The sequence below is a fragment of the Juglans regia genome, chromosome 11, assembly GCF_001411555.2.
Source record: "Juglans regia cultivar Chandler chromosome 11, Walnut 2.0, whole genome shotgun sequence".
Taxonomy (NCBI): Eukaryota; Viridiplantae; Streptophyta; class Magnoliopsida; order Fagales; family Juglandaceae; genus Juglans; species Juglans regia.
In genome coordinates this window covers 32,348,446-32,371,289 of record NC_049911.1, presented here as the reverse complement: position 1 = coordinate 32,371,289, position 22,844 = coordinate 32,348,446, and the positions used below count along the sequence as shown (strand labels likewise).

The 22,844-nt window shown below is 37.3% G+C and overlaps 3 protein-coding genes and 1 non-coding gene across 5 annotated transcripts; 1 reads left to right on the top strand and 3 right to left on the bottom strand.

Moving 5' to 3' along the window:
• Positions 1-194: 194 nt before the first annotated feature.
• On the bottom strand, positions 195-2,209 carry LOC108998788 (RING-H2 finger protein ATL13-like). Its single transcript, XM_018975487.2, has one exon. It carries the CDS (start codon positions 1,813-1,815, stop codon positions 343-345), a length of 1,473 nt encoding a protein of 490 aa, XP_018831032.1. The 5' UTR covers positions 1,816-2,209; the 3' UTR covers positions 195-342.
• Positions 2,210-9,643: 7,434 nt separating this feature from the next.
• Positions 9,644-9,779, bottom strand: LOC118343924. The gene has a single exon (XR_004797710.1). It is a non-coding gene; the product is annotated as a small nucleolar RNA Z247 (small nucleolar RNA).
• Positions 9,780-12,032: 2,253 nt separating this feature from the next.
• LOC108998910 lies at positions 12,033-18,211 on the top strand. Of its 2 annotated transcripts, none has more exons than XM_018975671.2 (5): positions 12,033-12,470; positions 13,430-13,585; positions 16,156-16,251; positions 16,901-17,021; positions 17,812-18,211. In XM_018975671.2, exons 1-5 carry the CDS (start codon positions 12,165-12,167, stop codon positions 17,979-17,981), a joined length of 849 nt encoding a protein of 282 aa, XP_018831216.1. In that variant the 5' UTR covers positions 12,033-12,164; the 3' UTR covers positions 17,982-18,211. The 2 variants fall into 2 exon arrangements, with proteins under 2 accessions (XP_018831216.1, XP_018831215.1); XM_018975670.2 differs by having other exon boundaries at positions 12,058-12,470; positions 17,755-18,211.
• Positions 18,212-18,661: 450 nt separating this feature from the next.
• Positions 18,662-21,987, bottom strand: LOC108998799 (cation/H(+) antiporter 3-like). Its single transcript, XM_018975500.2, has 3 exons — positions 21,466-21,987; positions 20,129-21,139; positions 18,662-19,924 (listed from the first exon to the last, which is right to left on the bottom strand). The coding sequence occupies exons 1-3, from the start codon at positions 21,829-21,831 to the stop codon at positions 18,815-18,817; spliced, it is 2,487 nt and encodes an 828-aa protein (XP_018831045.1). The 5' UTR covers positions 21,832-21,987; the 3' UTR covers positions 18,662-18,814.
• Between the last annotated feature and the right edge of the window lie 857 nt (positions 21,988-22,844).

Sequence of the window (22,844 nt, the reverse complement as noted above, 5' to 3'; positions counted from 1 at the left end):
GGGTAGGGAAAATAAATCATTTTAATACAAGAGTCAACCATTGAATTGACGAACTGCCTGTATCTTGTGTGTGGGGGATGAAAAATAATTTTAGGATTGAGATGAAATGAGAATTTTTTGAATTGGGAAACATACACGAACCTCTTTTTTTTTTTTTTACATATAAATTATTTTGAAATATTATAACAAAAATATGCAGTGAAATGCAGACACTCTGCTCAGATCTCTTTCACCTTTCAAATCTTTTGTCTCTATGCTCTACCTTAGATCTTCCAATTATGCCTTCCCATAATTGGCAATCAAATAGCAAATTAACTATCAAAGAAAAAAAATACATGGAAACTAAACATTGGGAGCTGAGGACGAGTGAACAACCTTGTTCTGTTTTCCCGTAAGCCAAAGCAATGTCCGCCTTGCAAAAGATGGAGCATTTGTCTGAGAATCTAAACTGTTACAGATCTGCCTTTGATCGTCACCACCCAGTTCACTTCCTCCATTCTCCAAGCTCCCAAAGTCAAACTCAGAAATACTCCTCCGTGCACCATTAATATTCCCATTCTTGGCCTTCAAATCTTCAGCAGTGATGTGGACTGGAAACCGGAACGAAACGGTCCGCCTCGATGCATCAGCTGCTGTATTCGACTTGTCCTTTCCTCGGAGCCAAATCTTTGATATGGAGAAGCTCTCTCTTTTGTTCCTCCCAATAGCATTGCCATCGCTACTGACATTGCTAATACTAGCACCTCCATGAGCTTCGAAGTTCTTAATTGCTTCAAACCCATTGAACTTGAATTCTCTTGCAGATTCGCAGTCACATTCAGACATTGCTGGCCTGTGTCCAGGTGTTAATGGCAAAGAAGGCTTCTTACTCGACTGCTTCTTCATGGGCGTTCTAATGGGTACTTGCAATGAAGAATTCTCGTCCATTACATACTCAAATGACCCCATTGAGAAGCACCTTCTTGCATCCGCATTGTTGTTGCTACTTCCTTCACCACCATCCACGTTCCTAAACTTTCCGAGCTTTACGGGCACTACTTTTGCCTCTGAATCCCCCGCTACTACTGGGCTGGTATCGTCTTTTTCAGAAAAATCTCCAGACTTCTGCGATAAATCGATGCGGGTAGATTCATTGGCAGCATGAGAACCCAGATGGGGATCGATTCCTCCGACTGAACTGGTTCTGCCAAGAGCAGGAGCCTCTGAGATAATCTCTCTTGAGCTCTCACTTCCAGATTCAAGAACAAATACAATGGGTGAGCAGTTGTGATTTGGAGAGAAATCAGGGAGCAAGTTAGCCCGACAGAGTGGGCAAGTGGAGTGGGACAAGAGCCATGTGTCTATGCATTCCATGTGGAAGGCATGACTGCATTTTGGCAACAACCTGAGTTTGTCTTCAGTCTCAAATTCACACAGACAGACAGCGCAGTCAAACGGGTTCTTCAACCCTATAATGGCTTTGTAATGGAAGATAGGGAGGGTGTCTATGTAGGACTGGTCAACGCCAGCATCATGCAGGTGGAAGAGTTGCTGCAATTGCCCTTGAAGAGCACTCACACTCTCCAAATCGTCTGGGTCTCTATTTTGGGGTCTTATGAGGAATCTAACAAGAAGGTGAAGCAAACCGGAAACAAAGAAGATGATAGCAAGAATTATAATGACGAGCAATACGCTTGGACTGACCCTGTTGTTCAAATTGAAGCCATCAGATTGAATAGCGGGTGATGGAGGTGGGGGTACTGACTGAGAAAGGAAATTTGATTGTGAGGGAGCAGCAAAGTTTTGTTCTTTGATTTCAAGGAGAACCCGGTCCATCTTTTGGAAAGAAAGATTGAGAAAACTCACCCGGAATGCCGCTTTCAGGATGGATCATGTAATATGAAGAATTCCATGCAGTAGCAAGAAAGAAATCCAAGACCAAGTGGAGAAGAAGCCCAGAAAGAGATGTATTTCCAGAGACTATAGTTCACCTCAATCTTTTCCTTTCCCACGAGAGAGGGAGAGTGAAAGAGGGACCGAATTCAATGTGAGTTTTAAAGAGTAGAAATAAATGGTGCCAGAAGGTGAGATTTCAAAAAGAGTAACTAATAAATCTGCCCTTAATGGAAATATATCAGATTAGCTACAAATTAGACTGCCAATCCCATTCATTGTGCAAATGATAAAAAGGAAAGAAAGAAAACTTTGGAATGACTTTGCTGCGATGATTTCATGAAATGCACGGCTCTTCTGTTTGACTTCAAAGAAACCCTTACATCAACTTCAATGCCCATTTAATACCCCAACAACAAAAAATTAATCTTCAGTGGAAAATTGCGGATTTTTTTATTATTACATTTGGAAATGTGAACTCGAGTGGGGTCTTCTCAGTTTTTCCCTCTTTCTTTAAAGTTTCCTTTTGCACTGATCACTTTTCAGTTCTTCTATTCCACTTCTAATCTGTAACTCGGTCTCTTCTGGGTAGGACAAAAATCTGGATGGAAGTCACGAAGTTTCAAGAGAGAGAGAATATTTGGATGGAAAGAGTGGCAGAACCGAAAGCTTAGGATACAGAGTTCTGTGCAATTTAAAAGTGGAAGGACCCCCATCTCCTGTGAAGTGTGGTTAATTTTTGTGGAACTCTGTCTTTCTTCACGTTTTCATGACATGGATTTTTGGTATTGAGTTTTGGTTGCTGCTTTAAGAAGAGTCATCAGTCAGTGCTATAACCAAACATGAAATACCCACATACATATATAGAAGAAGGGTATCTTCCTTATGTCTCCTAATTGTTTGTGATACATTTGTACTTATGGCTTTAGTAAACTAGAATATTTAAGATTATAGTAATTAAATACTGATTAATTAAAAATGAGCTAAGGTAATTGAGTAAGATTACTCCCTACTCTTGTGAACGATCCAGTATGCATGGTTTGATCTGAATCTTGTGACATGCAGAAACTAACAACTTGTTTAGGTTGTTTTCTGAAGTTGAGACCAAGACATAACTACAAATGGAGGACAATTTATTGGACAGATTCCTCTCAACTGCTCACTTAAGAACAGCTAAACGTGAGGAAGAGAAACTCATACCACTGCTAGCTCCTACATCTGATCTAAAGCCCAAGGACAACCTTCATGACTTCTGTCAATTTTACTGTATTTTTGTTGATCTAACAAAGTCAACCTGAAATAAGGGACCATGCATGAAGTTATTAGGATCTACTAGGCCTATGCGAAGCCATCATGCATTGGATTCCGATATTAATTCTTTCACGTACATGCGGTGAATAGAAAATGCTTCTCCAAGTCCGCGATCTCTGCAAGTTAACAAGCCAAACATCTTGAAATGAGAAAATTTTCAGTCTGAGTCCTTATTTTTTTTATTATTTTTCCTCTCTCTTTCTCTCCCTCTCTCTCTCTCTCTCTCGTTTGACTTCATCTCCTATATCTATCAATAATGCAGATGCTTTCACATTACCCCTCTCAAGGGCAGATTCCTCCCTATGCCTTTTTTTTTTCCTTTCTGTTTTTACCAAACACCAGCCAGCTTTGAGAAAGCGAACGACCTCATTTTCCAAGAAAGTTTGTTGGCACACCAAGTTTGTTTTAATTGAAAATTACTTTTCAGCTCGTCAATCTCATATCAATACTAATAATAATGAGTCAATATCATATATATTATGATCAAATTGAAATTATACTTAATACTTTATAATTAAGTGATGCTAACAGATAATGACCATACTCTTTCTACAATCTTATGTTTCTTAAAATAAAAAAATAAAAAAAAAACGTTAAAAAGACAGGAAAAAACTTCAGCTATTTATTTATAAAAGAAATACCTTTATATACACACTTACGTCAATGAGGCAGCTGGTTCGGTACCACTCCTCTCGACAATGGAAAGGCATGATTGATTAAGGGCAACTAATTAGTTGTTAAACGTGAATTTTATTCCCAGTAATTTGGAAAGTAACACAAAAGCATAAGCTAGCATAAAGAAAAGTGGTAGGAGAAATACATAAAAATAGTTAGATGGTATGAATCCAATTTCCTTTTTCCCCTGAATTGGTGCTTCATTTAATCTAGAAAGAGATAGAACAAGTGTTGCAGTTTGTACATTTATGTAAAAGAAAGTCAACTGATCGATCAACTACACAAGTGAATCCGAGTTTGCTTATGGAAGCAACATTGTCGCGATGCACTTTGCTGACACCCACACAAACACATATATGTAGTTGTTTTGTCGATATGATTGTCGTGGCCGGGATGTGCCACAACCTCAGGAAGAAATATACAAAAACAGCAACTACGTACGTACACAGTGCGTGGAAAGTGCAATGTTGTGCATGATATATATATATATATATACAAAAATTAGCTTGCCTTGGGCGGAGGGATGACAATGGGATCATAATATTATATATATATATAGCCTCATGTGTTGAGGATGCCAGACTAGGCCACTTCATGACAAGAAGGCAAAGACAAGTTTGCCATACATGCGGCCAAGATCGATCACATTGTCTAAAAAACTTACATATACAATTGATGGGTGTGAGTGTGACATGACCACGTTGCTATAATTAGCAGCTAGCCTCTTCTGTTTGTCCTTGTACGGTAAGATCAATGTCATCTCTTGTTGTTGGCCGAGGTATCTTTTCATTCCCATTGATTATGAGTCAGGGATTTCAGCTTTTAGTTGATCTCCTGCTCAAAGCTAGCCCAACTAAAGCACCTTGACCATCTGTTATGGACTTTTTGCTCAAGGATGAGTTCAGCATTTTTATGTGTTACAAGCCCCTACGTAATTAGGCTATTGACTTTTAACAAATTCTTGCTAAAGGGAAAATAAAATAAAGAAAAGAGCAGCAGCTCCCAAACATTGAACTTTTCTTCTCAAACTTCTTCATTAATCAAGTTGTCCAAAAAGGTGTTTTTTGAACCATTTTAGAGGGAGACCGAGGCACGATTCCTACTCTTATCGGTGCCTAAAAAACATTGACACGATAATGTCAAAACAATCGAAGAAATTAGGTAAAACTGTCAAATTAATAAGAGATAGATAGGTCTCTGATTAAACCCAACTAATCCATTCGATCCTCTGCATTGTTAACAACTCTCGTCCCATATGACCACAGTTTCAAAGGTTAGTTCTTATATCTCACCAAACCAAGAAAATTAAAATGTCAAACCTTTGAAAACAACTTACAAGTTCCATAAAATATAAAAAGGCAGCATGAAATAATTATAAACAAATAAAGGACGAATTTATATATGTCAACACGGGCGTACAGCATCTGAAACCAATACAATTTGCAATATTATTACTTATTAGCGTCAGAAATGAACCAAAATTCTCTTTGTTCGGCACTCGTGACAAATTATTAATAGAGAAATAATAGTTGTAATCGTGAGTGAGGAAGCGACGTATAATTATTTTGAAAAAAATAAATAAATATTAGACTCATATGAAAAAAATTAATTTTTTAATAATAAAATTAATTTTTTTTAAAAAAAATTATATAATACTTATATTCTACGACTGCATGTACCATAATTCTCTTCTGCGTCGCAGGTGATAATTATATTAAGCGTGGACATTAAAATATGCTTGGGCTAGCTTGAGGCCTGACGGCTGGATTATTGAATTTCTATCGGACTAATAGTCTTAGCCCAAGCCCAGTACAGTCATTCTTGCTTGCTTGCTTCCCCCACCCCTCCCTGCCCCGCCCCATTCAAAATTAGCCATTTTTTCCTGCTATGAAAAGGTTTTGACTAATCGATTTCGGGCCCAATTATTCTTTACATGGACACTTACAGACTTTATTGCCAGGCTAAAAAGGCCTCGTTGCAGCTCTTTTTGTTAAATATATTGAGAAAAAGTTCATCGATTTCTTAAGAGGTTGGGCAAGATAAATTATGCTAATATCGAACTTGCACGACTGCAACTGAACCAGAATCGATCAGCTCTTGACGATGATCGACTGTAAGCGGCAAAAATTCAAGAAACTACAAAACAAGGAACAAGAACTCGATCGACAATCATGATCGCTATCAACTTGTTTCAACTTGTGCATTATTATTATTACTCAAAAAAACACGACACTCCATAAACAATAAGAGAGATTAATTAGAGTAACCTTCGAACAGAACATGATCAACGCCAAAAGCAAAGAGTCACGAGTCATATAAAGTTTACATGAACAATGATTTCACGCATCTTTCTAAAGCTCAGGAGGAATAGATCAGATAAGATAAAGATAGAGTATCATAGATGTAGTCAATAGAAATTATGTATAAATTAAAAATATAGAATAATCATAATAATTAAATAAAAATTTAAAAGCCTTGCAAGGTCAAGAAAAATTTTATAAGAAAAATACTAACGAAAATTAAAAGATTGAAAATTAGAAGAAAAGAGAGAATAGCTCAATCAGGATAGCACCATTAATCCCCCACCGCTTTCTTCGTTCTCCCTTTGTGGTGGAAGCCGAAGTGCTCCTGTTTACTACAGCAACTGTCATGAACAAGCGAGCCTATGTTTGGTCTCATGGGAAAGAGATTCTTAAGGAGCAAAATAAAAAAGGATGCTGAGAAAGAAAAGACAGGCTTGGAGGGACTCTGAGGACACGATGACATTTTAGGGTTGCTATGAAATGGCATGTGTATATGTGCAGGAAGATATGCATATTGTTTCATTGAAGAGAAGGATGCAGTTTATATAGCGAGAAAAAGAGAAGGAAATAAATGAGGTTCGAGAAGCTAGAACTGACAGTTCCAAAATGTGATCAGTTCGACAGTTGATTTGGTCAGGTAAAATCAAACTACTTCTACACGTTGTATAATTATTATAATTTTTTTAAAATTTTATATAAAATATAATAAATTTTTTAAATTTTTAAATTTTTTAAATATTTTCTATCTCACCTAATTGCATTGAGTTTTGCTACGGTTATAAAAAATGTAGTCTGGACAATATATTTTATTTTTTTATTTTTATTTTATTTTTTATATATTTTTTTAATCATCATAAATATTTTAAAAAAATTAAAAAATTTATAAATTAAAAAAAAAAAAAAAAATTCGAGACACTTTTTTGGAACCCAAAACATTTCTCAACTGCATTATACAAACTAAAGCCTCAAAAGTACCACAACGGTGGACCCAAAAACCATGAAGTGTCTACTTTCTCTCCGTCTGCCTGTCTGTCATTTTTTTTTTTCAACTCCCTCTATCACTGTCTTGACGCTATGTGGGGGTCTGCCATTATAGTCAGAAAAATGGGGATTGATTTGAGAGAAGAGGGGTAGGAAGGACTGAAAGCAGCATGACTAATGTGACTTAACCATCTCTGTTCCTTCGGTCTGTCTTTCACATCTTTATCCTCTCAGTTACGTAAATTCGGAAGAACAAGAAGAAGCATGCATTCATGGGAACTCGGAATCTCAACCCAAGTTTTTGAGAGAAAAAGAATAGGTGAAAAGGACTAAAACAGTATGGGGTGCAATGAATATTTTATGAGAACGATACTTGCAGGTGTAATTGGTTCGTCTTTTCCTTTTTCCTATCGTCTCTTGTACAGGGCTTTCTTTGACCAATTAAAGCAATAGTTTTGCTACACAATTACATTTTATATTATTTTAAATTTTTAAATTTTTTTTAAATTTTCTTTTGACTTTATTTTTTTAAATTATTTCAAATTTTTTATTTATTATTCATATAATAAATATTTAATAAAAAAATTAAAAAAAATATAAAACATAAAATATAAAGTGATTGTGAAGATTTATTGTTAAAACAATCCTTATCCTTCCTTACAAATTTGCAGACTTTCTGCAGGAAGTAACTGCCAAGAAGGACCAAGAACAATATTTGTTCAGAAGCTCCAGATCTCTTGTAATCATTCGTTATGGGGAAAACGCCAAGGAGCGGTTTTAGGGTTTCAAATACCATTTCGATCAAATGAATTTCTGATGTTTCGGTTTCGGTTTTTGCTTTTTTTAATAAACCGATGAGGTGGTCACTAAGTGGTAAAGGCCACATCGGCGAGGATTAGCAGAGTAGCACCACTCATATTTCTAACTCCAAAAATACTAGCGCGAACATGGAACGCAACTTCTAATCTTAAGCATGTGATTGCCGTAACGAGTTATGGAAGCACATAACCCGATGTTTGGTAGATTGCAAAATAAGATCTTTTGATGCTCTGTTTCAAGGACTGAGAGATAACATAGAACAACTTTGCAATCTACCTATATATACCGCGCAAACCCAGACTAGGTTATCACTATCTACCTTGTATAGAGCGAGAGAGGGTTTTGTAATCTCTATCGTCGATACGTTGTTGCTTCAGCTATAGGGTTGGGTAGTATAGAACGATATAAACAGATAGGTTGAAATAAACTCTGTATTTCGATTGATCAAAATTGTGTACAAAGTATGAATATATAATACAATTGTGAGTAACGGGCTCTACTTGAATTTACATTCAAAATGACGTTATAAAGTCATGTAACAGAAACAGAAGTAAAGGTCCAGGATTCTTGCTTTGTCTTCTCCGTAATTTGAGACTTGGCTTGATTTTTAGTTGCTATAGAATATTCTGTTTGATCTGTTATGTGATCATCAAAACTTGATTTAATATGCCCCTCAATCGAATGGGCAGCTCCTGCACATGACGATTGGTTCTTAGAAGATTAGACTGTGTTGTAACTAGAGGTTTAGTCAATAAGCCTACAAGTTGATCACGGGTAGACAAAAAAGAAACTTGAAAGTGCTACTGCAGAACTTGATTCCGTACAAAATGAATGTCAATTTCAATATGATTTGTACGAGCATAGAATACTGGATTTGGGGAGAGATAAGTGGCTCAAATGTTATCACACCAGAGGGTTGGACAGTGTTGGAGTGGCATGTTGAGTTCTTTCATTAATGATTGGAGCTACTGTAATTCTAGCGCGGTATTGGCCAGGGACTTATATTTTGATTCAGTGGTGTTTGTGTGCCACCGTTTGCTATTGTTTGCTCCATCTAATTAAATTGTCACCATGAAAAATACAGTATGCCCCCACACTTCGTCTATCATCATTGTCACTAGCTCAATCCTCATCACTAAAAGCTTGTAAAGTATAAGGAAATCGACTAGTAATATGTAAACCGTAGCTTATCGTGTGTTTGAGATAGCAAAGGATTCATTTTACGGCTTGCCAGTGAACATCTTTGGGCTGATGCATGAACTTGCTCACCTTATGAACTGCAAACGCAATATCAGGTCGTGTAAAGCCGAGATAATGTAAGGCACCAACCATACTTCGATATAAATTTAGATCATCAAAATCAACACCCTCAAATTTTGAGAGTTTGCAACTCGTGGACATTGGGGTGCTGCAATGTTTCACCTTATCTAAATTGACTTTCCATAACAAATCAATAACATATTTTCGTTGGGTCAAAATTAGACTGCCACCATCATGCATAATTTCAACTCCTAGAAAATATGATGAGTTACCTTTACTACGGAAGGATGATTGGCCTCGTCCTCTGTTCCGAAAATTGGAAGTGTTGCTATTGACACCGGATCCAAAAGGTTGTTGTTTGGTAGCAAAATTAGCCCATGGGATAGAAGTCAAGAGAGCTTGTTGATGATGTTGCACATGTGCCTCACAAGTGAGCAGCATAGAGTACACCTCTTCTAAGGTGACATTTTATTTAACAGAGACAATGGTAATAAGAGAATCATACTTGTGTTCGAGACCAGCAAAGAGATATGTGATGATCTCATCACATTTGAGGGCCTGACCTGTCATAGCGAGGTCGTCATAAAGGTTTTTTGATATACATGAAATAGTTTGTTATAGACTGAGTAGTTTTTCGAACAGTGGCAAGCTGCAAACGAACTTGGATAACTTTGGCTTTTGATTGGGTAGCAAAAGCCATGTGGAGAGAGGTCCAGACTGCATGAGAAGTACTACATTGAGCTACCTGCATGAGTACTTCATCAGTGAGAGAAGCGTTAATATAGCTGAGAATAAGATTATCTTGAATTTCCCAAAGATCAAAGGCTGGGTTGGGTTGCAGAGTTCCATCGCTATTAGAGATTTCCTTTGCAGGCATTTTAAAGGTACCACCAACGTACCTAAAGACTTTTTGACTCTTAAGAAAGGAAAGCATGGTGGCTTTCCAATTTGAAAAATTGGTACGGATAAATTTAGTGATATTGATACTACTAGAAGGATTGAAAACAAGTAGAATATTGGGAGTATTATCAGAAGTAGAGGAAGAATCGGTGGAGACGGCCATGGTGTCTAAGGATTCGGCTGAGAAAAGAGTTTAGAAGGAGTGGGTAGGGGCGTGAGCAGAGAAGAGGAATTTAGGAAATGAAGCAAGTCGTTCTGTCTTATACCATGCAGAACGATATAAACGGATAGGCTAAAATAAACTTTGTATTTCGATTGATCAAAATTATGTACAGAATATGAATATATAATACAATTGTGAATAACGGGCTCTACTTGAAGTTACATTCAAAATTCAAAATGACGCTATAAAATTGTGTGACAGAAACAGAAGTAAAGGTTCAGGATTCTTGCTATGTCTTCTCCGCAATTTGAGACTTGGCTTGATTTTTAGTTGCTGCAGAATATTTTGTTTGATCTATTACGTGATCATCGGAACTTAATAAGTAGTGATACCCTTACCTCTTCTCCACTACTGCTCTACTACCCAGCCCACATGGCTCTTCTGTTTTTTTTTTTGTCCTTTGGTCTTTAGATTAAAAATACTGTTAGAAAGCTCGGAACCTGTTCTTTCGCCCAAAAGCCACGCTTGCTCAGAAGCTCAAAACTCTCTCCCCTCCGCCCAAAAGTCACTGTGAATATATTTGATATTGCTCTTGATTGTGTTTGCAATTCAGATTGTTTTAGTTATATGCGTCCACTGAAGCTGTTTTACTTCTAGTACCAATGGCTGTGATAGGTTATGATGTAGAAATTCTTAAACCATTTCACCTTGGTTGATTTTGCCATTCACCTTGACTTGAAACTATCTGCAGCTATGGTTTGTATCTTACGCTTGTTGAGTTTTGTCAATTCAATGGAGAACCTTGGTAAAAAGCAAATGCTGAAAACTCTATAATTTTCTTGCTGTTGTCTATCTTTCTTTTATTTTGAGGGCAACGCTATCCATTGGTTCTTTGGAACAGAGCTCTGTTTCAAAAGAGAATGAAAAAAGACAAAAGCTTCCAGAGAGCAAAAGAAGCTGTTGCTTTTGAAATTAAAGCATCCAAAGGAATCTCACAATCACCCTTACGATCTGGGTGCGATGCAAGGGAGGCTTCTGAGAGTGTGTATGTGAGAGAGAGAGAGAGAGAGAGAGGCGAAGGAGACGGTTCGGTGGATATCTCATCCGAGAAGCGTCGTCGAACATTAGTCATATCGGGAGGCGCAACTTGAAGGAGAGGCCACACCGGGAGGCCATGCTATCGACGCGAATGAGAGGAGCTTCTGAAATTGAGAAATGTGTTTAGATTTGTGCTAAGAGCAGAAGAAAAATAAAAGCAAAATAAAGCCACGTGGAGGCTTGGCAGTAGAGTAGTAGTAGAGAAAAAGTAACGTTATCATTTTTCTAAAAAAAAAAAAAAAAACAAGGAATGGAAGCAATTGACTTTTTTGCCCACAAAGTCGGCAACTGGATATAACAAACAAAACTTGAGGAGAATCAATATATAATATGTAAACCTGGCCCAATTATGGAGGCCGAGACTACTGTATACTGGCATTCACATTGGGCCCACTTAAGGCCCAATGTGTACTAGGATTTGTTTATCTCATCTTTAAAAATAAACAAATCCTAGTGACTTTTTATATTGTTTTTTTGATTTGTATTTCGTGCGAGGTGGGTTTTTTTTATTTATTTAATTATTTTAATTATTTATAATGTACTAAATAGTAAATAATCAATAAATATACTGATAATTATTAATGACGTGGAGAAAAATTGATTATGAATAAAAATAAAAATAAAGCATAGCCACTGACTAAATAATCCATGAATAATGCTAATAACAACGTGGTGGATAGAGGAGAGGATATATGGAAGGCGAAAGAATGCAGGAGAGAACGTACAACGACCCCGCGAGAGCTTTAGTAATCTGTACATAGCCTGATCATACTGCCATAGAAATGAGGCTCCTCTCCTCTCCTTGCTGTTCTCAATCTCCTCTTTTCCTCTCCTTCAACTCTCCGTCTTACCCACCAAACTGCAGGCTCTCATCAGCTTTCCACAGGATCCAATTCTCTGGGCCCACCTTCTCTCGCCGCCAACGCCCGATCGCCGCCTCTGACCTCTGCTCCACCCTCGACACAAGTCCAATCGACAGGTCCTCCTTGAACGTCTCCGAGGCCTTCTCCGAAGACGAGCTCTGGGCCGCTGCGTGTCTGCGCGTCCGCTCCTTCTACGAGTTCCGCCTCAATGCCTACAGCGTCAATGTGAGTCCTGGAGCTCCATTTTATTTGTTTTTCTCTTCTTTTATTTTTTACTCTGTTTACTGGGAAATTAACAAGAAGATATAATTTTGAGATATGGGTTTTCTTTATTTCGACGGGTGGAAGAAAGAAATAAAGTCCAAAATAAAGAAAAAGTCACTCCCATGTTCCAACTTTTTTGTGAAAATGATAGTTTTAGCACTCAATGGAACAAGAGCTTTTTCGGCGTCCCATTTGTTGTCATTGGAAGTTTTTGTTGCAATTTTAGATAAGATACGATAGTCAATTTCTTTAATTTCTGTTAAATTTTTTTATGTGATTAGTCTCTTCTGTTTATGTACTGTAATTAAAAATAAAAAAGCCATTGTAATGGAACCAAATGGACCGAGTTCCAAGTTAAGTATCACTTGAGTTACTTTAAGTCAGTAGTTGTCAGTCCCGCCACAAACGAATATATCAAATGTCATCCAACTTATACTGTCACAATATGAGTACCCCACATGCCCCTTTTCTTCACATGTATGAACATCAAATTGGATTTGATATTATTAGATTCAAATTGGTACATTTTATTGTTGTTTGTTGGTTCTTTCTTGCGTGGTAACAAGATTTGTGCCTAATACCTATCTCAGACTTATAAAAAAAAAACCTATCTCAGATCCAACCAGCATTTTTGTGTTGCTTGTGAATTCGTTATGGTTTTGGGGGATGTCATTGCTCTCTCATCTCTTACCAAACTGAAACAGTCATTGAATATTCTCTCTCTGTATATAAAGCGTATGATACTACTATATCTTTTTCACTTGTGGCTATCCTGGATTTAAGCTGTAGAGTGCCACTAGTTATAAGTTCAAATGAGATAGTGGTGCACGTTTTCGATTCACTTTCATTTTAGTTTATCTTCTTCTTTTGGGTAACATAAATTATACTAATGGTAGTTTTTCCTTCTTAAGTTCAAATAGGATCATAGAAGGTACTTGACCGAGCGTGAGTTTGAAGCACTAAAAGAACGTGTAGCTGGGAAGAGAGAGGGTTTCAGAAGAGTTTCTTGCATAAATGCTACTCTTCCAGTATCACAAATATCAAGCTTTTCAGATGATCTATGTGCTGCATGTAAGGTTTGTTTGCTTTTTCCTTTGTTTGTTCTGGCAAGAACTTTCTTTCTTTCGACTGTTCTTTTGGTTTTTTGGTGGATTTGTATGCCTTTTATTGAGTGAAGTACTATGCCCTGTAATGAGTTGAATCTCTCTACAAAGGATGCTTATAAAAGTTTGAGTCTAATACAATGCTTACTAGTTTAGTGGATTGTAAAGTGTCTTCTTAGCAAGCAAGCCTGTTGGAATGTAAAGTGTCTTCTTTTCCAATGAAATATTTGGGCCTTCCGTTGGGAGCAACTTTTAAGAATAGAGCTATTTGGGATAGGGTGGTGGAGAAGATAGAGAAAAGGTTGGCTGGTTGGAAACGGGTATATTTATCAAATGGGGGTCGCCTCACTCTTATTAAGAGTACGCTCACTAACCTCCCCACATACTTTCTATCTTTGTTTCCTATGCCTGCAGAGGTGGTAAATAGGATGGAGAAACTATTTAGGGCATTCTTATGGGGAGGCGTGGGGGAGGAGAAGAAATTTCATCTGGTTAGATGGAAAACAGTTTGTGCCTCAGTTGTGAATGGAGGATTGGGAGTGTGTAACTTGAGGACTTTTAATAAAGGTTTATTGGAAAAATGGCTTTGGAGATATCATTTGGAGGAGGGATCATTGTGGAAGGAAACTGTTGATGCTAGATATGGCGTCGTTAGGGGAGGTTGGTGTTCCAACTAAGTAAGAGGGGGATATGGTGTGGGTTTATGGGGTGGCCATGCTTTGCAAATCAAATCCGTTTTGTAATTGGTGAGGGCAATCGAATAAGTTTTTGGCGGGACATGTGGTGTGGCGATCAAACTTTGGAAAGTGCTTTTCTAGCTCTATATCGTATTGCAGTTAACAAGGAGGCGTCAGTGGCGGATGTGCGACTATTTTCTCATGGCTCGTATCAGTGGAACATTCTCTTCAGTAGGGATTTACATGACTGGGAAGTATCTATTGTTGCAGATTTTTTCAGTTCACTATATTCTACAAGAACCCTTATAGCACAGCGTGATCGATTGAAATGGAGATCTAACAATCACAAGTTATGCACAGTGAAGGCGTATTATAACATCTTGACAACTCAAGATAATACTCCGTTTCTCTGGAAGAATATTTGGAGGTTTCGTGTGCCTTTTAGAGTAGACTTTTTTGTTTGGAGTGCCGCCCTTGGGAAGATCTTGACCACGGATAATTTGAGGAAGAGAGGATGTGTAGTCATGGATTGGTGCTACATGTGTAGAAAGAATGGAGAATCGGTGGACTATCTCTTACTACATTCTAAGGTAGTGAGGGTGTTGTGGGATGAGATCTTTCAAAGTGTTGATGTTGCTTGGGTTATGCCTATGAGGGTGGTGGATCTGTTGAATTGTTGGAGGAAGATGCAAGACTGTCATCAAGTGGCAATGGTGTGGAAGATGATTCCGTTGTGCATCATGTGGTGTATTTGGATGGAAAGGAATGTGCGTTGCTTTGAAGATAAGGAACGCACACTGGCTGAGTTGAAGAAATTTTTGTTCCACACATTATTGTCTTGGCTTTCCGCCATTGTATTGCAGGGGGGGCAATGTTCATGATTTTTTGTCTTTAATTTATCGCACGTAGAATGTATATAGGTGTTCTTCCGTATACTTTTTGTGTACATGGGCTATGCCTATTTCATTCATATATATAATATTGATCTCTTACTTATAAAAAAAAAAAGTTTAGTGGATTGAGTTGGACTAGATTTTGGATTGGCTGGCTGTTTTATGTCTTTGTCTATGTTCCAAGGCAGATAATTTGTCATTTTGTTCTGGAGACAACCAAAGAATTCAAATACTTGGTATTTCTTTATGTATATATGATTTAAAATAATTTGGTAATTCTAAATGAAAATGGCTGGAAAATGTGCAAACTGCAAATACTAAAGATTTAAGTAACAATGCTGCATTGGTTTTAACTTCCAAGTTCTCCCTATGTGTTGTGTGTGTGTGGTCTTTGAATCTCTAAAGGCTCAGGCACGTCCTTAGATCTAAATTTCTTGTTTTTCCACTTGTAATTAGATTTGGACATTTTGCCGTCCTTGTTCATTGCTTAATAAATCAGTTAAAAAAAATCAGTTAAAAAAAGTTATGGTTTCTGACCGGTTTTAGAATAATTTCTCATGATAGCTGATTAGTGGTTGAGGCTTTCATCACTGCCTTCTTTGACCGACTTAGGTTCGATTTTAGGTTATTATATCAATATGTTTGATTGTAGCATATTGTCTTTGCCTATCAAGAAACACAAGTTTGCACATTGCTTGCCGTGAGCATGAAGCTTTTTGATTTAGACTACCCTAGCTATTCAGAGAGCATTAAGTATGCTTGTAGTTAGATTCTTTAGTTCTTAAGGCCTTTATGCTATTTATTCAAGTCCTTGTTTTCTAATATTAGTACTACTAAATTTGTTTTGTTTCCAATCTTGTTACTGTGACATTAGATACCATTGAAACTAAGAGGGGTGCATGGAGTTGTATATGTTTCATCCTTCATTATGTAATATAATCAATGTTCAATGTATCCTTTTTTGTTTTTGTAGTATTCTGACAATGGAGAAGATCGAGTAGTTGTAGGGAGCCTTGATCTTAACCAGTGCCTCAGGCTTCCGGATGAGATAACAGGACAGAAACCAGAGGTATTTCTTTTTATTATTTTATTCATTGTTAACTAATTCTAAATGTAGTTGTTTTTGGGTATCATGCATTTTTAAACCTGATCCGTCACAGTTGCTTGTTTTAGAGTTTGCAAAAGTGAGTAGTTTTTAGAGTTTACAACATGTTATCAGGGCTTTTCTTCAAAAAGGATTGCTCACTTGGCCTGTATGATATTCTTGAAGAATATTCCTTCTACAATACAGCTCATGTGCATGGCTGTTTCCAGATTATTTTATAGTAATCTCAACATTGTTGTCTTATCCAAATACAAAACGGTAAATGGTCTGTAGCAAGTGAGTAGGTTTAGGTTTTATAGGAAATGTCATTGTAATAGTTATCTTGGAGACCGTGGGTAAATCAACTATCAAACATTATTTATACTTTAATACATTTAATTTGGCTTTTGATTTTCGAAAGAGACTGTAAAAAGTATTTCTGTTGGTTGGACTAAGTGCTGATTTGGCCATGCATCTTATGCAAGCCTCACCACGTGGTGTTGCATAGAGTGGAGAATGGTTGTAGACCAGTCAAAAGCATGAAAGTCTCAACATGGCAGGCCAAGTTTGCTAGCAGTTCTCGTTCTTAAAAAGCATTTTAAGATAATTGAGGCTTCCTAATTCACTTGAACAGGGGATTGGAGCTGATTTTGCAAGGGCATATCTTAGCAATGTATGTGTTGCCAAAGAATTGCACAGAAATGGTTTAGGTTATTTGCTTGTGGAAAAGTCAAAGATAGTTGCTCAAGATTGGGGTAAGAACCCACAATGTATTTTTACTATTGCTGTCAGTTGTATCACTGACTTAATTTAACGTAATTCGTGCTGCTCTTTGTTTGTTGGTAACCATACTCCTTGAAGTTCCCTTGTTTTTAGCTGCAACTACCTATATCGTACCTTCTATTGCCCATCTGAACTTTTCTTGTTGTATGCCATCAAACTAGTAGATACTGAGTAGTTTCTCCCATCTTGATATATGTTGTTCTCATATCTTGATATTTGTACTTTATATTGGCCATACTTGTGAATGAAACAGCTTAGGTCGAAAGGAACAGGCTCGGGCACTATATCTTACCATTTGGCTATTCTGAACAATGGTTTCTTTCTATGTCATTTGATCCTGGAAAGACTGCATACATTGCTTTCCGACTTTCATTTGACTTATAGAAAAACCATCAAATGGAACAGAAAATATTTGAACACTTTGGAAAAACGTTATAAATCTTGCTATGCAAAGTTTATCAGAAGAGTAACCAGTCTGATTCTGGATAAATATGGTTTCTTTCTTTTTTGCTGTGTAAATGGAAATTGACTTTGTATCTTATGTAATCCAAAAATGGGAAAAACTATCAAGTTTCTGTTAAGCATGCATAATGGTACACAATAAATTAATGGCGTTAACAGTTTATTGGAATTCACACCTGCTGATTCAAATAGTAGCTTCAAGTGCACTTTTGTGACATTTATTATCATTTTTAACCGGGCAAGTGCTGAGAAGGATCAATCTAATGAGCCATTTCAACTGGGTCTGGGGAATTTGTTCAGGCATAACTGATCTGTATGTCCATGTGGCTGTTGACAATGAACCAGCAAAGAAGTTATATATGAAGAGTGGTTTTGCATATGAAAACGATGAGCCTATCTGGCAAGCCAGGTTTCTAGATCGACCTCGAAGGCTTCTTCTATGGACTGGTCTTCCTGGCATGCATCTCTGAATTATAACGATTGTACATCATTTATCTTGTGACATATTTGTTGTTTTTCATTCCTCAAAATGCTTTTCTGTGATATTGAAAGTATAGGCATCTCAGTGTTTTTTTTACTTTTGCTTTGATATTTTGGTAATGTAAATTCTAGTGGCATATTTGCTTCTTAATTGTTATAAGATGTAGATCTTGTAATCTCAATGCAAGTAGTAGATGAAAGGCAATGCCCATTTTCTCCTCGACCGGCTTTGTGGATATATTCAGGCATCATGGTTGATATGTATGCCTATGTCACTTATAAAAAACGTATGCCTAAGTATCTGTTGGCAATGAACCAGCAAAGGAGATATATATGAAAACAATGTGCCCGCGGAATGTAGCTATGAAACATGACAATCCTTGAGTATTGTAAATATATCATGCTGCGCCATATTTGTTCTTTTTTATTTCTGTTTTTCTGTGATATTGATACAAACATGTTTAAGCAGCTCAATTTCATCGTTTTCTATAGCCTCCAGTTGTACACTGCGATTTAAGCTCAGGTTCAACTGATTATTAATGCTCATGTATTTTGAGAGATGTTTTTAATAATATTGTAAAAATCTAGATATGTAAGTGAACCATTTGTTGCATATATTTAAGAGAGAGTTTGCACTAGAGTGATGAAATGATTCTACTATACAAAAATTCAAAGATTAGAAAAAAAAATCAAAGAAAAATCTGGCGTGTTCTGCCACCGGTCAACGACCACGTCGACCAGTGTGTGTATATATATGTATATATATATATATATATATATATGTACATGTACGTGTACACACACACACATATATTACAGAGAGCTATATTGTCATTTGTTGTTGCACCACCAAAACCGAACATCTGCCATTGAAGTCTGTCGAGGCAAGCATGTCTCCCATAACCCCAAGCTCTGGAAACTCACTCCATTCTTCAAGACATGTTGTTAGAGGGCTCTCCACGTTGTATCTTCTCCCAACTATACAAAGATCATAGTTATCTATTAGTTCTCTCAACATTGTTGCTGTCTCGGTTCCATCTTTCAACTCCTCCTCTATGTACATTACACAACCTTTATGATCGGCGGCGCTGTGGTACTTGAAGCTCTTCAATGTCTCCGAGTCCAGCATATTACTCCAATCAGTAATGCTGTCCTCACCCTCTGCAATCAATCGTACGACAGTCAGGCTAACCCTCGAGTCGTTCACCATGCGACCAGCCAAAATCAGTGCCTCCCGATCATCATTGCCTCCCAGGAAGATCATGGCAATGCTGTATGACGCTAGCACAGAAGGCGTTGAACGTCTTATATGGCCACGGTTGACCAGGATTGCCACAGAGCAAGGCGCTCGGTCGAGGACGCTACAATTTAGGGTCCTTAAGGTATTGTCTTCCAGTTCAATAGACCCGTCAATGGAGTATTTCCGATGAAACGGGAGTACTATGAGAGACGTGAGTTTGTCCAGTGCAAGCGTGCAGATATCTTCGTACATCAGCTTGGACGGGGAGATCGCGGTGAAGACATTCACGGCTATAGCTTCGTGATTGTTTCGCTGGAAGTGACTGAACGAAAGAATCAAGTCTTGGGAGTATGAACGGTTGGAGAGAGTTTTCTTCTGCATCTGGTGAGAAATGAAAACGGGGGAGGCCCTGCCGATTAGCTCAATGAGATGAAGAACGTAAACAGCAAGAGGGTTCTCTCGAGTTGGAGATATATGCTCAAGGAGGTTGATGACGGCGGGGACGTTGTCTGGTTTGTGGATGCAAGAAAGTATCCGTAGCTCCGTATTTGGTTTATGATGGATTAAATTTCTTTTCTGGTAGCCTGCATATTTCCTTGTAGGATCGTATAACCTTCTTATCAGAACTGGCACAATGCTTGCAGTTACTAGAATAGTGAACATTGCAAGCGAGAAAATCTTCTCGCCTATGTTCTGAATTTAATCAGGAAGAACGTTGAAAATGTTAATTAGTATATTATATGTTGCAACATCAAAATGGAATTCAGAAAACGAATTCTTCTGCTTAAACTCATAACCCAAGTCAGCAAGCAATATGCATGGATTTGGTAAAAGATGAAAAATGGAAGAAAAATATATATCAGGATTTTCATGTACTAGTGAGCCTAAAGTACTTACGTTTTGGCCTCTGGCAATGCTATAATTGGCCATTTCGACAACGCCTTTGCAACTCATAATGAGAGCCAGTGTGAGAGCATCATTCATGGGCATACTGGAATACAGTGGAGGAACCAAACAGGCTGCAAACTTGGCAACGATGACAACCACCATTGCTGTTGCATGGGCTATTGCTAGATCGGAATTAAGGTTGATGCCTGAGAAATTTACACTCTTCATGGTTGTGATTACAAAGAGTGGCAAAAGCGCCCCTGAGACCATGCTATCGAGCTTATAAACTAGAGTGGAACCCAATGGCGGTCCGTCTGGCACGGCCAAACCCAAAACAAATGGCCCGAATACTATCAATTGGTCAAACCACACAGACAGCAAAGCTGAACCCAGAACTGCTAGAATGATGATATAGATGTAAAGGTCCTTGACAGGTCTCCCTTCTGGGGTCTGTCTGACCATCCAATACATCGCCGGCCGGGCACCAAGCACGACCACAGCGAGATATACTACGATAATCCCGAAATCCATGAAAGCCCTGCTGGTTGAATGATCATAGGCAACTTTAGCCAATGTGAAAACACTGTTGAGAAATCCACTGAATAAATCGCTGACAATTGCAGAAGATAGTCCTAGCCGGCCGAGTTCTGAGTTTAGGATATTGAGGTCACTCAGAAGGCAAGCTATGACCGGAAATGGAGTCATAGAATGTGTCGCAGTCGCGAAGACTACTTCCAGCTTTTCTGCGCCTCTTAGACCCCACCAGCGATTGCCGAATAGCTGGAGCGTTCCCATACCAAGTAACAAGGGCATTAATAGGGACAAAGCACCTGTATACATGGCCTTTCTTCCGGTTCTGAATATAATTCCCATATCCATTTTCACTCCACTTAGAAATAGAAATAACGTGTAGCCTAACATAGCTATCGTATCAAGCATTTCCTGACTTACAAGGGGGAACAGGAGTTCACCAAAACTTTTCGTGCCGCCAAAAACGTGAGGACCCATTAATATCCCAGCCTGTTTCATGCATAAAATCACACAACTTTTCAAACTACAGAATCTCATCTTTAACAATTTTAAATTTTGCCCACTAAAAAGTAAAGCATAAAGTACTTATACGGCCTGAATTGAGAGAACAATCAGGATTTTTTAAGCAACAACTTTGGAACTAATCAAGAGTAGATCACTGAGTAAGTTCAAAACAAAATTGGGAACTGTTTTTGTTTTCGGAGTGTCAATAGTACTATTATTGGATCCCCTGAGAATGTAAAATGCAAATGCAAACAAAGAAGTATGTAGAATGAAGTAAGTAAATAAAAGGGATATATAGATGGCCCGCATACCATCATTTGAGAGACAAATTTGGTAATCAGCCCAAAGCTATTGAGAATCAAATAACAGACTATGTTGGAGATGAACGCGAGAATCAATTGCATTTCCAGCAGTGGCAAGGAGAAGTTGGTAAGAGATGAAGTGGCATTCGAGATCCAGACGCCATCTGAATTTACTTGAGGTGGTAGAGAAATGCATATTTCTTTACTTGCAGTAATGGTGCCATCAATGCTTGATGAATTCATCTTTGCCTGCTCAGGTAGCCCGAGACCAGAGGCAGACACAGGTAGAGAAAGTTCAGAGAACAAAGACACTACTTTCCAGAAAATGACACCGTCTGTGGCTAGAAATGGCGCCCTCGTTCTGCTAGGTTGCATCAAAGTCTTTTAATTTAAGGTTGTCAAGAACAACATGATTAAAAACTCACTGTCTATAGGGCTCTAGCTAGAGTTTTCCAACAGAAAGACAGATGGGATGCTTGTAAATTCTTTTAACACGATTCTGAAATTGTTGGGAGGTTTAAAAATTGAGGGTTTTGAGTGGGTGAGGGTTGAAGATGGGGGGAAATGAAAAGCCGATATCCAGCCACCAAACAATGGTTATAACTGTTGTTTGTTATCTTGTTTCCTTGCTAAATAGTTGAGTCCATTTATTCGTTGATATGGCAGAAGACAGAGTCTTAAAATGGCTACCAAAAACAGAGTACTATTATCTTGTGAAATAGATTGTAGCCATCTAATATAGGATATTTTGGTTATTTATTCCCTACTTTTCATTAAATAAATAGACTGTATCTATCTAATGTAGGCTATTTTGGTTATTTATTCCCTACTTTACATTGAATATATAGAAGCTATGATGCATATATAATCATTTTTATAGTTATAATTAAGATGGATTAAGAATAGAATTTGACACAGTATGTTTTTTCTTTGTTGAATTTAATAGATGGTACATTTATAATTTATTAGTAATTTAAAAATGTGTAATATATCAATTTTGCTAATTTTGTACATAGAAATGCTTTAACTACAAAAAAAAAAAATATTATAAAAAAAATTTATAAATTAACGTGACTTGATGTGATACGTCAAATAATATAATTATTTTTATTATATAAATAATTAACATATGACATAAAACTATACTAATTTATAAATTTAATTTTATAAAATATTTTTAGCAAAATATTATTCTAATTAATTTATTTATCCGGAGAATCGCTCCTCTTTTCTTTGCACAAGGATATTGCTGGTCTTTAGTAGTTTTTTACATAATCGTATTTTAAATAGATAATTTTATAAATTAACTTATAAAAACATTATTAATTTATAAAAATATTCTCATTTAAAAACGTAATATCATTATATCTGTAATCAAACGTCCACGG